At 46.9% G+C, this 14,652-nt stretch overlaps 1 protein-coding gene across 1 annotated transcript in view; it reads right to left on the reverse strand.

The window, feature by feature from the left end:
- Nucleotides 1-631: 631 nt before the first annotated feature.
- bmpr2b (bone morphogenetic protein receptor, type II b (serine/threonine kinase)) overlaps nt 632-14,652 on the reverse strand; it is a 254,725-nt gene continuing 240,704 nt past the window's right edge. Inside the window, exons 12-13 of the mRNA XM_085985397.1 lie at nt 6,587-7,196; nt 632-1,091 (exon numbers count right to left, since the gene is read on the reverse strand). Of these exons, the coding sequence (XP_085841523.1) occupies nt 6,931-7,196 (266 nt within the window). The 3' untranslated portion in view covers nt 632-1,091; nt 6,587-6,930. The remainder of the gene's footprint in view (nt 1,092-6,586; nt 7,197-14,652) is intronic.

A 14,652-nucleotide genomic window follows, 5' to 3' on the forward strand; every position in this document is an offset into this window, starting at 1 on the left:
GCTCCCTCTACACTGGCCGATCAAACACTCCCAGGGCAGGTACAGCACGAGTTAGATACAGAGTAAAGCTCCCTCTACACTGTCCCATCAAACACTCCCAGGGCAGGTACAGCACGGGTTAGATACAGAGTAAAGCTCCCTCTACACTGTTCCATCAAACACTCCCAGGGCAGTCACAGCACGGGTTAGATACAGAGTAAAGCTCCCTCTACACTTTCCCATCAAACACTCCCAGCGCAGGTACAGCACGGGTTACATACAGAGTAAACCTCCCTCTACACTGTCTCATCAAACACTCCCAGGGCAGGTACAGCACGGGTTAGCAGCTCCCTACTGAGCCAGTTTAACAGTTTCCTATTAGCTGCACCAACTGACCCGTGGGCGCAGTTGGTGCGGAGATAGGGGCAGCGTTGCGCCTTTGCCCATTTGTAACTGGATCGAGACTGCCTACCCTCATTTCACGTCGGAACGTTAAGCCTTAGGCAGAGACGGCTATCCAGCAGGAGAGTGTAATCTTTTCAAATGAGTACTAGTTACTTGTGTGCATTTGTGGGAGAGAACCTTGCGTTTTTAGATTGCTGGTGGGAGCTTGTGAGGGGAAAAAGGAAAATAAAACCATAAATAAGATGGCTGGTTTGTCATGAATATACTCTTTAATATGCAGGATTTTACAGCCAGCTAGTCACCTCATTTAAGTCAGCAAGCTATACCAGTAAACTTTGTTCTTCTCTGATCATTGGAACTCGGAGTTACCAAAGCATTTACTTACAGCGCTTATAGAAAACAGGTTGTGGCTTACAGTTGTCCCTGTAGTGCCAGCTGACTATTTTTTTAATTATTAATTCTGAAGAGAACAGTAGTTTGAACAGCTTCATTCAGACACATTCAACGTTACAATAACCATGCAGTACAAACTTTACAAAACACACATCCCATCTGCCCGATCAATATCTTATCCAGGAGTGGACAAGGGCATCAGAACTTTTTGTTTTGGAATATTAATCGACGCAGGGTGATGCATCATTAAACGTTAGTGGAGGTGACATCCCACAGGCTGCGATTTCAATTCCGAATCTGCCACCGAGGAATGTCTGAGAGAAAAGGTACAATCTGTGAAGTTTACTTTGAATCACTGGGCAGTGGTACACAGTGTTCTGATATACACAACCCGTACTGGGGATAAAAACAAAATATCAATCTCAACATTATAAAATGCCTCCAACTGCTATAGCTCCTCAATATTATAACTGAGAATGGTCTTATAATGTTCTGTTATGTCAAAGTAATTAACACATTTATATATTTATATAGCAAGGTTTGTGAAGTACTTCATGGCCCTGGGGGTCATAGTCTCAAAGCTGCAGTATAATACAGTAATGGGGCTTGTATTCGGTCATTAATCGATTCTGCAATTCTTTTAATTTAATAAAGTTACCTGATATAATCTGTCTTTGCACTATTTCCCAATGTCTAGACACAGCCCCCAGTACAGAGCCTGCCTCCCCCTCCACCACCCACCCCCCAGTACAGGCTGAGATGGAACCCAGCCACAGCTACCCCCAGCGCTGTAGGAAACAGTCAGCACCTGCTGACAATAAATTTACTCCACAAATCTAATGAATGTCCCCCTACACTAATCAGACACATCCCCTGCCCCAACCCACTCCAAATTTACTCCCCCCCCCAATCCTGAAGACACTAACACTTGCTGAGGTACAGTTCCACGAGCACTGCTCGCCATCCAGTAACTCACCCAGAGTTGCCATGTTCCACGCACACACCTACACAACAGTAAGTGTTGGCGGGCTGTTCGACTGTAGCCGGTATCCCAGCCCAAGGCCGGCTCTGTTCTCACACTTGGACGCACTCCAGCCAATAAGCCCACCTCCACCCCAAGACCTCGGCTGAGATCAGAGGACTGGGAGTCAGACTCTGGACCCTCCCTCAATACATAGTCTTTACTTGGTAAGCCATCAGAGGAAGTGCCTCCGAGCTACTCTAACCAGCTACTCCTGTTCACATCTCTAACTAGTGCAATTGCTGCTCTGCTTGCTAGTTATAAGCAGGACAGGATAGCCCCTTAAGTCCTAATCCTTATATCCAAATAAGTGACCTTCAGTTTAATGCAGAACTTGATGAATGGTTTTGATGATGATGCTTTCAGCACCCACCTAACCTTGCATCCTTAGTGTTTTAAGATAACAGTGATTTCTGCTGCGATTTAAAATTAAACTTTCCTATTGAAAGCAAATCAGTTTATTCCCCCCCCCGCCCCCAACAAAGATTGTCAAAAATGGCACAAACGATGATTGAACTGAGCTCAGCCTGAAAGTACTGGTGCACTGTACAGAAAGGCAGCTGTCCGGCCGGTCTGTCAGCAACTGAAGTAACGAAATGACAGGTAAAACAAAAATGATCAACTGGGGAATTGTCCCTTCTCGAAACGTTCACCTGTCTTTTCTCTTGACTGATGACAGACCTCCTGTGGATGTCTAGCACTTTCTGTTCAGATTTCCAGCATTCGCAGAATTAAAAAGCTCCTTCGGGATTTCTAACTGAGGATCACACCCAAAGAGCAGAATGGTTTTGGCCGATATTTTAGAATAAGTGGACTTGACTCGCACACTCTAGGGGCAAGTTTCTGATTTCTCACTCCTGGCCGAAAGGCTCGCCACCCGGCGGCTGTCAGTGACTGAACTCTTGTACACGGGCCTCTGCTACCTTTCAGCCTGGGTTATAACCCAAGCCAGGAAGGACCAATTCTCCCACCCCCCACCCTTACTACACAGGGAACGCGCAGGAGGAAATTGCTCAAGTAGTGCTAGACATGGGCGATGCTGTAATTAGCACAGCATTGGAGTGGGCTGGGTGTGACTGCATGATATAAATACCTCCGCCCAGGGGACGGGGTTATATTTCCCCCCTTGTTCCCCTCCTCTCCTGAAGACGCTGACTGTTGGGGCTGGCTGGCCTTTGGTGCCTTGCCCCAGGGGCCATTCTTTGTGCACCAGACCAGTGCGTGATAGGCTATTTAGCCATGGAGGGCATCACTGACGTGTCGGTACTCACCCAAAGCCTTCCAGCTCAGGGGCCGCTGGATAGCAGTTAGGAGAGGGAACCCTGGCTGATATTTTACCCCCCTTCCCAGGGATTCAACTGCAGCTGCCAAACTGCTGCGTCATCTGAGATCAGCAAACTGGCTTCCAACCTGGGGATTAAATCTGGGCCTGCGAGGTCTGTATGGCTCAGTGCCCCGACCAATTGAGCTGCTGTGCGGTGACCTTGTATCTGTCATCACAGTCACATATGTACGTATAAGCTGTGCTGGGCTGAATCATTAAGACCGCTTACTGTCATTTACTGCAGCTCGATTTGGCCAACACATCCCAGCCCCTCACACTTGGAAGATTCAAATCCATGCATGATCCAGGGCAATGAATTTTACTGGATATTTATTTATATTCAACCCCATTCTGATTGAGGGCACATAGTGACCACTGGGCATGAGTCAGCTGTCCTACGAACAGGCTACTCTAGATTCTGAACCAAAAACTACATTTTACGGCCCACATAATTCCCAGCCGATTCTGAGAAGCCGGGTTTCAAGTGGACCCAAGCAAGTGGCCATGTTTCACCCTCACCCACTCGAATCCAAGTATGATCCGCTCCTCTCTCCATGCCCCATTCCACCAGTGATGCAGCAGATCCAAATGGTCAGCTATATTCTAAACAAGATTTTGAGAAGCCACAGCACAAAAGTTTAAAGGAAGCAAACAAACCAGTGCAGCGAGCTTCAAACTGGGATCTCAAACTAACGAGAGATTCCTGTCATAACAACAGAAAATTGGTCAGAAGGGTCCCAGACCTGAAACGGTAACTCGGTTTCTCTCTCCAAGGATGCTGCCTGGCCTGCTGAGTGTTTCCAGCATTTTTGTTGTTATTTCAGATTTCCAGCATCCACAGTATTTTGCTCTTGTATGAGAGATTCCTGTCCCCTTCCAGCTGCTCTGCTACCTGTACTGCCCAGGGTAGAAAGGGTGTAGTGTAGGCTGCAGTTCAGCAGGGCAGAAGCAGGAGACCCCGAGAGTAGGAATTCCCCTTTAAACTTTGATACCAAATTAGACCAGCTGAGTGTCACTGTCTTTTTTAACTTTTTTTGGTGAATTTGGTGAACTTCTCAAGGCAAGGGATGTTAGTGCTGCAGAAAGGAACATTTCCGCTTCAGGCACCCAGTGTCAGCACCAAACACTCATAAGGCCAAGTATAGGCATGGGTTAGATACAGAGTAAAGCTCCCTCTACACTGTCCCATCAAACACTCCCAGGGCTGGTACAGCACGGGTTAGATACAGAGTGAAGCTCCCTCTACACTGTCCCATCAAACACTCCCAGGGCTGGTACAGCATGGGTTAGATACAGAGTAAAGCTCCCTCTACACTGTCCCATCAAACGCTCCCAGGGCAGGTACAGCATGGGTTAGATACAGAGTAAAGCTCCCTCTACACTGTCCCATCAAACACTCCCAGGGCAGGCACAGCACGGGTTAGATACAGAGTAAAGCTCCCTCCACATTGTCCCATCAAACATAAGAACATAAGAAATAGGAGCAGCAGTAGGCCAATCGGCCCCTCGAGCCTGCTCCGCCATTCAATAAGATCATGGCTGATCTGATCCTAACCGCCAATCCACTATCACAGAACCATCTCCTGAATCTAACAGAATTAGACACACGAAATAGGAGCAGGATCAGGCTACACGGCCCCTGGGCCCGCTCCGCTACCCACAGGGCCATGACCAATCCGAACCTAGACTCATGTCCAAATTCCTGCCCGCTCCCCGTAACCTTTAATTCCCTTTACTTCTAGGAAACTGTCTATTTCTGTTTTAAATTTATGTAATGATGTAGCTTCTACAGCTTTTTGGGGCAGCATATTCCATGGACCTACCACCCTCTGAGTGAAGTAGTTCCTCCTCATCTCAGTTTTGAAAGAGCAGCCCCTTATTCTAAGACTATGCCCCCTAGTTCTAGTTTCACCCATCATCGGGAACATCTTCCCCGCATCCACCCGATCCAACCCCTTCACAATCTTATATGTTTCAATAAGATCGCCTCTCATTCTTCTGAACTCCAATGAGTAGAGTCCCAATCTACTCAACCTCTCCTCATATGTCCATACCCTCATCCCCGGGATTAACCGAGTGAACCTTCTTTGTACTGACTCGAGAGCAAGTATGTCCTTTCTTAAGTATGGACACCAAAACTGTACGCAGTATTCCAGGTGCGGTCTCACCAATACCTTGTACAACACTCCCAGGGCAGGTACAGCACGGGTTAGATACAGAGTAAAGCTCCCTCTACACTGTCCCATCAAACACTCCCAGGGCAGGTACAGCACGGGTTAGATACAGAGTAAAGTTCCCTCTACACTGTCCCATCAAACACTCCCAGGGCAGGTACAGCATGGGTTAGATACAGAGTAAAGCTCCCTCTACACTGTCCCATCAAACACTCCCAGGGCAGGTACAGCATGGGTTAGATACAGAGTAAAGCTCCCTCTACACTGTCCCATCAAACACTCCCAGGGCAGGTACAGCACGGGTTAGATACAGAGTAAAGCTCCCTCTACACTGTCCCATCAAACACTCCCAGGGCAGGTACAGCACAGGTAAGATACAGAGTAAAGCTCCCTCTACACTGTCCCATCAAACACTCCCAGGACAGCTCCAGCACGGGTTAGATACTCTCCTATGCTCCAACAACATGATACAATTCCAACATTAGGAGAGTGCCCCTACTTCACCTGTGACCTTTTCCCCGGGTCCCAGATAAGCCATAATGTGGCCCCTTTGCGTGAGATTATAAGTTTAGTGCCAATTAGGGGCAGTTTGGTACAGTGTGTCCATGCCAACTCGGAGCTGGATTGAGACAACCCAACCTCACTCTTTGAAAGTGGCTTACAGCCAGCAATCAGAAACAACATGTCAGGGCTGGATTTGAACCTATGACCCAGAGATGAAAACCTAGTGTTCAACTCACTGCATCACCCGGTTCACCCGCATCCACGCTCTCAATAAGACAAGAGAAAAAGTTGTGGAGAGTTTAAGTGCTAGCCCATTAACATTGGGACATGTACTGATGGGTCAGACACGTCGAGGGGGCTAACGGCTAATGGGAATTCTACGGGAGTGAGGGTAGATGTGTGCCAGCATTTTTCACATTTGGGGACCATGCATGCTGTACCAGCCAAGGCTTTCGGCAGGAGTGGGGGTTGGGAGAAGGGGTGAAGAGAAAAAGGTCACTGCCGGCCCATGCACTACAAGCAACCTTCAGTGATATACAGACAGAGAAGAGACGTAACTTTTAAATAATAATAATAATCATATTCTTTTTTCAAAAGCGTTACTAAGCTAAGCCTATTGCACATTCCAACAAAGTTTTTGTTTCTTAAAAAAGGATACTGTACTCTTTATAATCCAGGAACAGAATCAGAATGTCTTGATTAAATGGCATCAAAGGAGAGACAAAAGAAAATGACATGGGTTTCCCACATTGCTCAACGTTAGTTAAACCATCCTGGAGGACCCACCTGTATGGTCTCAGCGAGAGGTGCAGCTGACAAAGGTGTGTGCTGCTTATTTTTCTGAGACCCCTGTGAGACCTTTCGCAGTGCTTGCCTCAGGCTAGGCTTCACTTAAAAGATTATCTTTCTGCCGTTCCAAAAAAAAGTGCAACAAGAGGAAAAAAAAACAAAAAAAAAAGCTCTGAAATAGTACAGATATTCTAAGCTTCTGCTGCATAGCTGAACTCTAAAGCAAGTCTTGATTCGGGAAGGGGCAGTCGGGGGGTGTGTCGAGGGTGGAATAGCTGTCCTTTTATATTTGTTTCTTGCTCTCTCTTGTTACTAAGTATATAGTAAAATTCATCAAAGATTCACAGGCAGTTCAGTCCTGTTTCCCTGCCGACCGTTGCCGTGGCAGTGCCACCGGTGCCCCCCCCGACCAGGTAAACGGTGGTGCTGGATTTCGAGCGCCCCACTGCACCGCTGTTGCCGCTGTTGTTGTTGACTTCGCCGTCGATGGGCTCCGTCGAAATGACCCACGTAGAAGGCCGCCATCTCTTTAGGGAGTACGGAGTTTTAACTCGCTTCTTTATCTTGTCCCCGGAGGAGGCCTGCTTGTTCTCCCGCGTTGTCTCACCTGGACGGTGGGGTGGGTCGGGGGGAAGAGAACATTGCTGCGTCACTTAGACAAGGTCACTGCACCGCGTTACATCTGGTACTGAGCTGCCTCACAATCTCCACACTGAAAAGCCTTTCCAAATCTTATGTTGAGTTATTAAACAAACCCTTTCATTTATTTTCAACTTTCCGATGCTTATCTGGGTTTTTTTTAAGTTGGTGAATCGTCCGTGGCGTTGCTTATAGATATCCTGGGATTTGGAGCTATGTTGTGACCTTTAGCTGCTAACATGGGTCTGTTTCTGGAAAGCCACTGCTTGGTTACTCCCTGTGGAGCAATGGCAGAAAGTGGAGAATAGAAGTATGTGAAGCTACTTATGAGTCTCTGGCTCCAGGTGGGAAGAACCCAGCATGAAGTGACTGGCTATCTTTATCCCTTTTGTTTTGTATAGGTAACAAAGCGTGACACCTGGACTGTGACAGATGCATACAGCATACAAAAACTGTATGCAAAGAAATGCATATTTTTCCCATTCCCATTCTGAAGGCGCTGACTGATTGCTGGAGTAGTTTCATGGGTATCTCACTTCCATGGCCATTTTTCACGAGTAAGCCTAGACAGTGTGCCTACAGGCTGTTTGATCATGGACAGAGGGCGATCTGATCCTCACCTCACCCCACCCAACGTGTGTACATCGGAGTCATCAGGAGCAGAAATCTTTGCTGTTTTCCTTTCTTACTGGCCCAGGGGTGCTGAGGCCAATTGTGACCAGCCAACTGCTGCCCCGGCTGAGATTCAGCAGAGACTGGAAATCGAACCTGGACAGTCAGCTCAGTAAAATACCTGCTGGCTGTCAGGGAGCTCGATATCTATCTGTCATACTGACAATAGTGGAAATTACAGCCTGTGGACATCACATAATCTAACTCCTAATGGTGCACATCTGGTCACTTGCTTTTGGAAAAACTGCTTCTAAATCAGGCCAGGTTTCCTGGTAATCGGTCTCATTTTCATACTGTGTCTTTTTTGTACTGCAACTCTGGCATTTATCTTATGCTGTTATTAATCCACAGCTGTCAGCATGGACAGATTAGAGGTGTGATTGATCGGTCTCTGGTCTGTTCATGGCTGAGAGGAACAAGACACACAAGCTGACTAGGTTTGTCCTTTTCCTGTTAACTCGGATTTGCTTTTTTTGTACAATGACAATATTTTGTTGTTTGTCCAGATGTGCATCATTAGGAGAAAGGGTTAATTAATAACCTTGTAGTAAAGGGGCCTTTAGGGAAGAGTGACCATTATATGATAGAATTTTATATTCAGTTTGAAAGTGATTTAGTTAAATCTGAAACTAGGGTCTCAAATCTAAACAAAGCAAACTACGTGGGTATGAGGAGCGAGTTGGCTACAGCAGATTCGCAAACTACATTAAAAGGTATGATGGTAGACAAGCAATGGCTAGCATTTTAAAAATTAATATATAATTTACAACAAATATACATTCCTTTAAGGCACAAAAACCCCACAGGAAAAGTGGTCCAACCGTGGCTAACAATAGAAGTTAAAGATAGTATTAGATCAAAGGAAGAGGCTTATAATTTTGCCAAAAATAGTAAGCCTGAGGATTGGGAGGATTTTAGAATTCAGCAAAGGAGGACCAAGAAATTGATAAAGAAAGGGAAAATAGAATATGAGAGTAAACTAGCAAGAGACATAAAAACGGACTGTAAAAGCTTCTATAGGTATGTAAAAAGGAAAAGATTAGCGAAAGTAAATGTGGGTCCGTAACAGGCTGAGACAGGAGAAATTATAATGGGGAATAAGGAAATGGCAGAGAAATTAAACAAATACTTTGTGTCTGTCTTCACAGAAGACGATGCAAAAAAACTCCCAGAAATAGTGGAGAACCAAGGGTCTAGCAAGAATGAGGAACTGAAAGAAATTAGTATTAGTAAAAAAAAATAGTACTGGAGAAATTAATGGGACTGAAAGCTGATAAATCCCCTGGACCTGTTGGCCTACATCCTAGGGTTTTGAAAGAGGTGGCTATAGAGATCGTGGATGCATTGGTTGTCATTTTCCAAAATTCCATTGATTCCGGAATGGTTCCCGCGGATTGGAACGTATCAAATATAACCCCACTATTTAAGAAAGGAGGGAGAGAGAAAACGGGGAACTACAAACCAGTTAGCCGGACAACAGTAGGAGGGAAAATGCTAGAATCTATTATTAAGAACGTGGTAACAGGGCACTTAGAAAATAATAATAGGATTGGGCAGGGTCAGCACAGATTTCTGAAAGGTAACTCGTGTTTGACAAATCTATTAAGAGTGTTTTGAGGTTGTAACTAGCAGAATAGATAAGGGGGAACCAGTGGTGTATTTGGATTTTCAGAAGGCATTCGATAAGGTGCCACACAAGAGGTTATTAAACAAAATTAGGGCTCATGGGATTGGGGGTAATATACTAGCATGGATTGAGAATTGGTACCGCAAGGATCAGTGCTTGAGCCTCAGCTATTCACAATCTACATCAATGATTTGGATGAGGGGACCAAATGTAATATATCCAAGTTTGCTGATGATACAAAGCTGGGTGGGAATGTAAGTTGTAAGGAGGATGCAAAGAGGCTTCCAGGGAATATAGACAGGCTAAGTGAGTGGGCAAGAATGAGAAATGGAATATAATGTGGAGAAATGTGAAGTTATCCACTTTGGTAGGAAAAATAGAAAAGCAGAGTATTTTTTAAATGGAGAGAGATTGGGAAGTGTTGGTTTTCAGAAGGACCGGGATGTCCTTGTACACGAATCACTGAAAGTTAACATGCAGGTACAGCAAGCAATTAAGAAAGCAAATGGTATGTTGACCTTTATTACAAGAGGATTTGAGTATAAGAGTAAAGACGTCTTACTGTAATTATATAGGGCCCTGGTGAGACCACACCTGGAGTATTGTGTACAGTTTTGGTCTCCTTACCTAAGGAAGGATATACTTGCCATAGAGGGAGTGCAATGAAGGTTCACTAGACTGGTTCCTGGGATGGGGGGATTGTCCTATGAGGACAGATTGACTAGGCCTATATTCTCTTGAGTTCAAAAGAATGAGACATACAAAATTGAAGCATACAAAATTCTTACAGGGCTTGACAGGGTAGATGCAGGGAGGATGTTTCCACTGGCTGGGGAGTTTAGAACCAGGGGTCACAGTCTCAGAATAAGGGATTGGCCATTTAGGACTGAGATGAGGAGAGATTTCTTCACTCAGAGGGTGGTGAATCTTTGGAATTCTCTACCCCAGAGAGCTGAGGAGACTCAGTAATTGAGTATATTCAAGATAGATTTTTGAATATTAAGGGAATCAAGGGATATGGGGACCACCCGGCATCGACCTTGGCACCGGAAACGACAACAACAACGGCAAACCCAGCCCTGTCGACCCTGCAAAGTCCTCCTTACCAACATCTGGGGGCTTGTGCCAAAATTGGGAGAGCTGTCCCACAGACTAGTCAAGCAACAGCCTGACATAGTCATAATTACCGAATCATACCTTACAACCAATGTCCCAGACACCACCATCCCTGGGTATGTCCTGTCCCACCAGCAGGACAGACCCACCAGAGGTGGTGGCACTGTGGTATACAGTCGGGAGGGAGTAGCCCTGGGAGTCCTCAACATTGACTCAGGACCCCATGAGGTCTCATGGCATCAAGTCAAACATGGGCAAGGAAACCTCCTACTAATTACCACCTACCGCCCTCCCTCAGCTGATGAATCAGTACTCCTTCATGTTGAACACCAATTGGAAGAAGCACTGAGAGTAGCAAGGGCACAAAATGTCCTCTGGGTGGGGGACTTCAATGTCCATTACCAAGAGTGGCTCGGTAGCACCACAACTGACTGAGCTGGCCGAGTCCTAAAGGACATAGCTGCCAGACTGGGTCTGCAACAGGTGGTGAGGGAACGAACAAGAGGGGAAAAACCTACTTGATCTCGTCCTCACCAATCTACCTGTTGCAGATGCATCTGTTCATGCCAGCATTGGTGGAAGTGACCACCGCACAGTCCTTGTGGAGACGAAGTCCCGTCTTCATGTTGAGGATACCCTCCACCGTGTTGTGTGGCACTACCACCGTACTAAATGGGACAGATTTTGAACAGATCTGGCAACTCAAAACTGGGCATCCATGAGGCACTGTGGGCCATCAGCAGCAGCAGAATTGTATTCAACCACAATCTGTAACCTCATGGCCCGGCATATCCCTCACTCTACCATTACCATCAAGCCGGGAGATCAACCCTGGTTTAACGAAGAGTGCAGGAGAGCATGCCGGAAACAGCACCAGGCATACCGAAAAATGAGGTGTCAACCTGGTGAGGCTACAACATAGGACGACTTGCATGCCAAACAATGGAAGCAACATGCGATAGGCAGAGCTAAGCGATCTCACAACCATCGGATCAAATCAAAGCTCTGCAGTCCTGCCACATCCAGTCATGAGTGGTGGTGGACAATTAAACAGTTAACAGGAGGAGGAGGCTCCAAAAATATCCCCATCCTCAATGATGGTGGAGCCCAGCACGCGAGTGCAAAAGGCAAGGCTGAAGCATTTACAACTATCTTCAGCCAGAAGTGCCAAGTGGATGATCCATCTCGGCCTCCTCCTGAGGTCCCCAGCATCACAGATGCCAGTCTTCAGCCCATTCAATTCACTCCACGTGATGTCAAGAAACGGCTGAAGACACTGGATACTGCAAAGGCTATGGGCCCTGACAACATTCCGGCAATAGTACTGAAGACTTGTGCTCCAGAACTAGCTGTGCCCCTACCAAGCTGTTCCAGTACAGCTACAACACTGGCATCTACCCGGCAATGTGGAAAATTGCCCAAGTATGTCCTGTCTACAAAAAGCAGGACAAATCCGACCCGGCCAATTACCGTCCCATCAGTCTACTCTCAATCATCAGCAAAGTGATGGAAGGTGTCGTCGACAGTGCTATCAATAACCTGCTAACTGACGCCCAGTTTGGGTTCCGCCAGGGCCACTCAGCTCCTGACCTCATTACAGCCTTGGTCCAAACATGGACAAAAGAGCTGAACAAGAGGTGAGGTGAGAGTGACTGCCCTTGACATCAAGGCAGCATTTGATCGAGTGTGGCATCAAGGAGCCCTAGCAAAACTGAAGTCAATGGGAATCAAGGGGAAAACTCTCCATTGGTTGGAATCATACCTAGCACAAAGGAAGTTGGCTGTGGTTGTTGGAGGTCATTCATCTCAATCACATGACATCACTGCAGGAGTTCCTCAGGGCAGTGTCCTAGGCCCAACCATCTTCAGCTGTTTCATCAATGACCTTCCCTCCATCATAAGGTCAGAAGTGGGGATGTTCGCTGATGATTGCTCACTGTTCAGCACCATTCGAGACTCGTCAGATACTGACGCAGTCCGTGTCCATATGCAGCAAGACCTGGACAACATTCAGACTTGGGCTGACAAGTGGCAAGTAACATTCACACCACACAAGTGCCAGGCAATGACCATCTCCAACAAGCGAGACTCTAACCATCTCCCCTTGACATTCAATGGCATTACCATCGCTGAATCCCCCACTATCAACATCCTGTGGGTTACCATTGATCAGAAACTGAACTGGACCAGCCATATAAATACTGTGGTACAAGAGCAGGCCAGAGGCTGGGAATTCTGCGGCGAGCTCACCTCCTGACTCCCCAAAGGCTTTCCACCATCTACAAGGCACAAGTCAGGAGTGTGATGGAATACTCTCCACTTGCCTGGATGAGTGCAGCTCCAACAACACTCAAGAAGCTCGACACCATTCAGGATAAAGCAGCCTGCTTGATTGGCACTCCATCCACCACCTTCAACATTCACTCCCTCCACCACCGGCGCACTGTGGCTGCAGTGTGTACCATCTACAAGATGCACTGCAGCAACTCGCCAAAGCTCCTTCAACAGCACCTTCCAAACCCGCGACCTCTACCACTTAGAAGGACAAGGGCAGCAGACGCATGGGGACATCGCCACCTACAAGTTCCCCTCCAAGCCACACACCATCCTGACTTGGACCTGTATCGCCGTTCCTTCACTGTCGCTGGACCAAAATCCTGGAACTCCCTTCCTAACAGCATTGTGGGTGTACCTACACCATATGGACTGCAGCGGTTCAAGAAGGCGGCTCATCACCATCTTCTCAAGGGCAATTAGGGATGGGCACTAAATGCAGGCCTAGCCAGCGACGCCCACATCCCATCAATGAATAAAAAAAAGGAAAGTGGAGTTGAGGTCAAAGATCAGCCATGATCTCATTGAATGGCAGAGGCTCGAAGGGCCAAATGGCCGACTCCTGCTCCTATTTCTTATGTTCTTATGTCAAGCAATTATTCTTCAGCAGAGAGTGTCAGCAGTCTATTTGACTGTAGGGCTGTTTTAAGATGAACCCATACCTGCTCACACCTGAACACTTTGCACAACGATGTACCATTCTGTATGGGTCAGCTGCATGCTGCCTTTACCAATGGAGACAGTAGGGACATGGGTTTGATTTTTTTAAATCTAATTTATCTGTTCTCTTCTACTTTTCTGCAACATCCACGGTTCCTCAGCCAGGAATCGGGCAGGCACCTGCTTGAAGGCTGCTGCCACTGTCACTCTTGCAGGATTATGGTGCCTCAATCTCAACTGTAAGACTTAACCACACTCCGTGGGTTACAACTTAGGGTTCACCATTCCAGCTTGTTTATCATTCACTTCACACGTTCGCCAACTGTTACAAGCTTGTCGACACAATTAGAAATCTGAGTTCAGTGTTGTGCTGCATCAGTAAGATTTGCATTTATACAGCACCCTTCCAAATCGAAACGTCTCAAAGCTCTTTACACACTGATTTATGTTTTGAAGTGGAGCAACTTGTGTGAAGGATAATAACAATTCTGTAGCCTTGGCTGGGAGCATGGCATTACAAACTACCCCTGCAGTCTATAGGAACGTGACTGGACCTGATGGAAAATGTGCCACTCTTGCTTGGTCTCTTGCTCAGTGCAACAATTTGGAACTTGTAGTGTGGGGAGTAGTGGGCAAGTTGGGCTCCGAGAGACAAGCTCGATTGTAATGTGGGGAGTAGTGGGCAAGTTGGGCTACGAGAGACAAGCTCGATTGTAGTGTGAGGAGTAGTGGGCAAGTTGGGCTACGAGAGACAAGCTCGATTGTAGTGTGGGGAGTAGTGGGCAAGTTGGGCTACGAGAGACAAGCTCGATTGTAGTGTGGGGAGTAGTGGGCAAGTTGGGCTACGAGAGACAAGCTCGATTGTAGTGTGAGGAGTAGTGGGCAAGTTAGGCTACGAGAGACAAGCTCGATTGTAGTGTGGGGAGTAGTGGGCAAGTTGGGCTACGAGAGACAAGCTCGATTGTAGTGTGGGGAGTAGTGGGCAAGTTGGGCTCCGAGAGACAAGCTCGATTGT

The sequence above is a fragment of the Somniosus microcephalus genome, chromosome 4 (assembly GCF_052327205.1).
Source record: "Somniosus microcephalus isolate GS21.2 chromosome 4, FLI_Smic_1.0, whole genome shotgun sequence".
NCBI classification, from domain to species: Eukaryota; Metazoa; Chordata; class Chondrichthyes; order Squaliformes; family Somniosidae; genus Somniosus; species Somniosus microcephalus.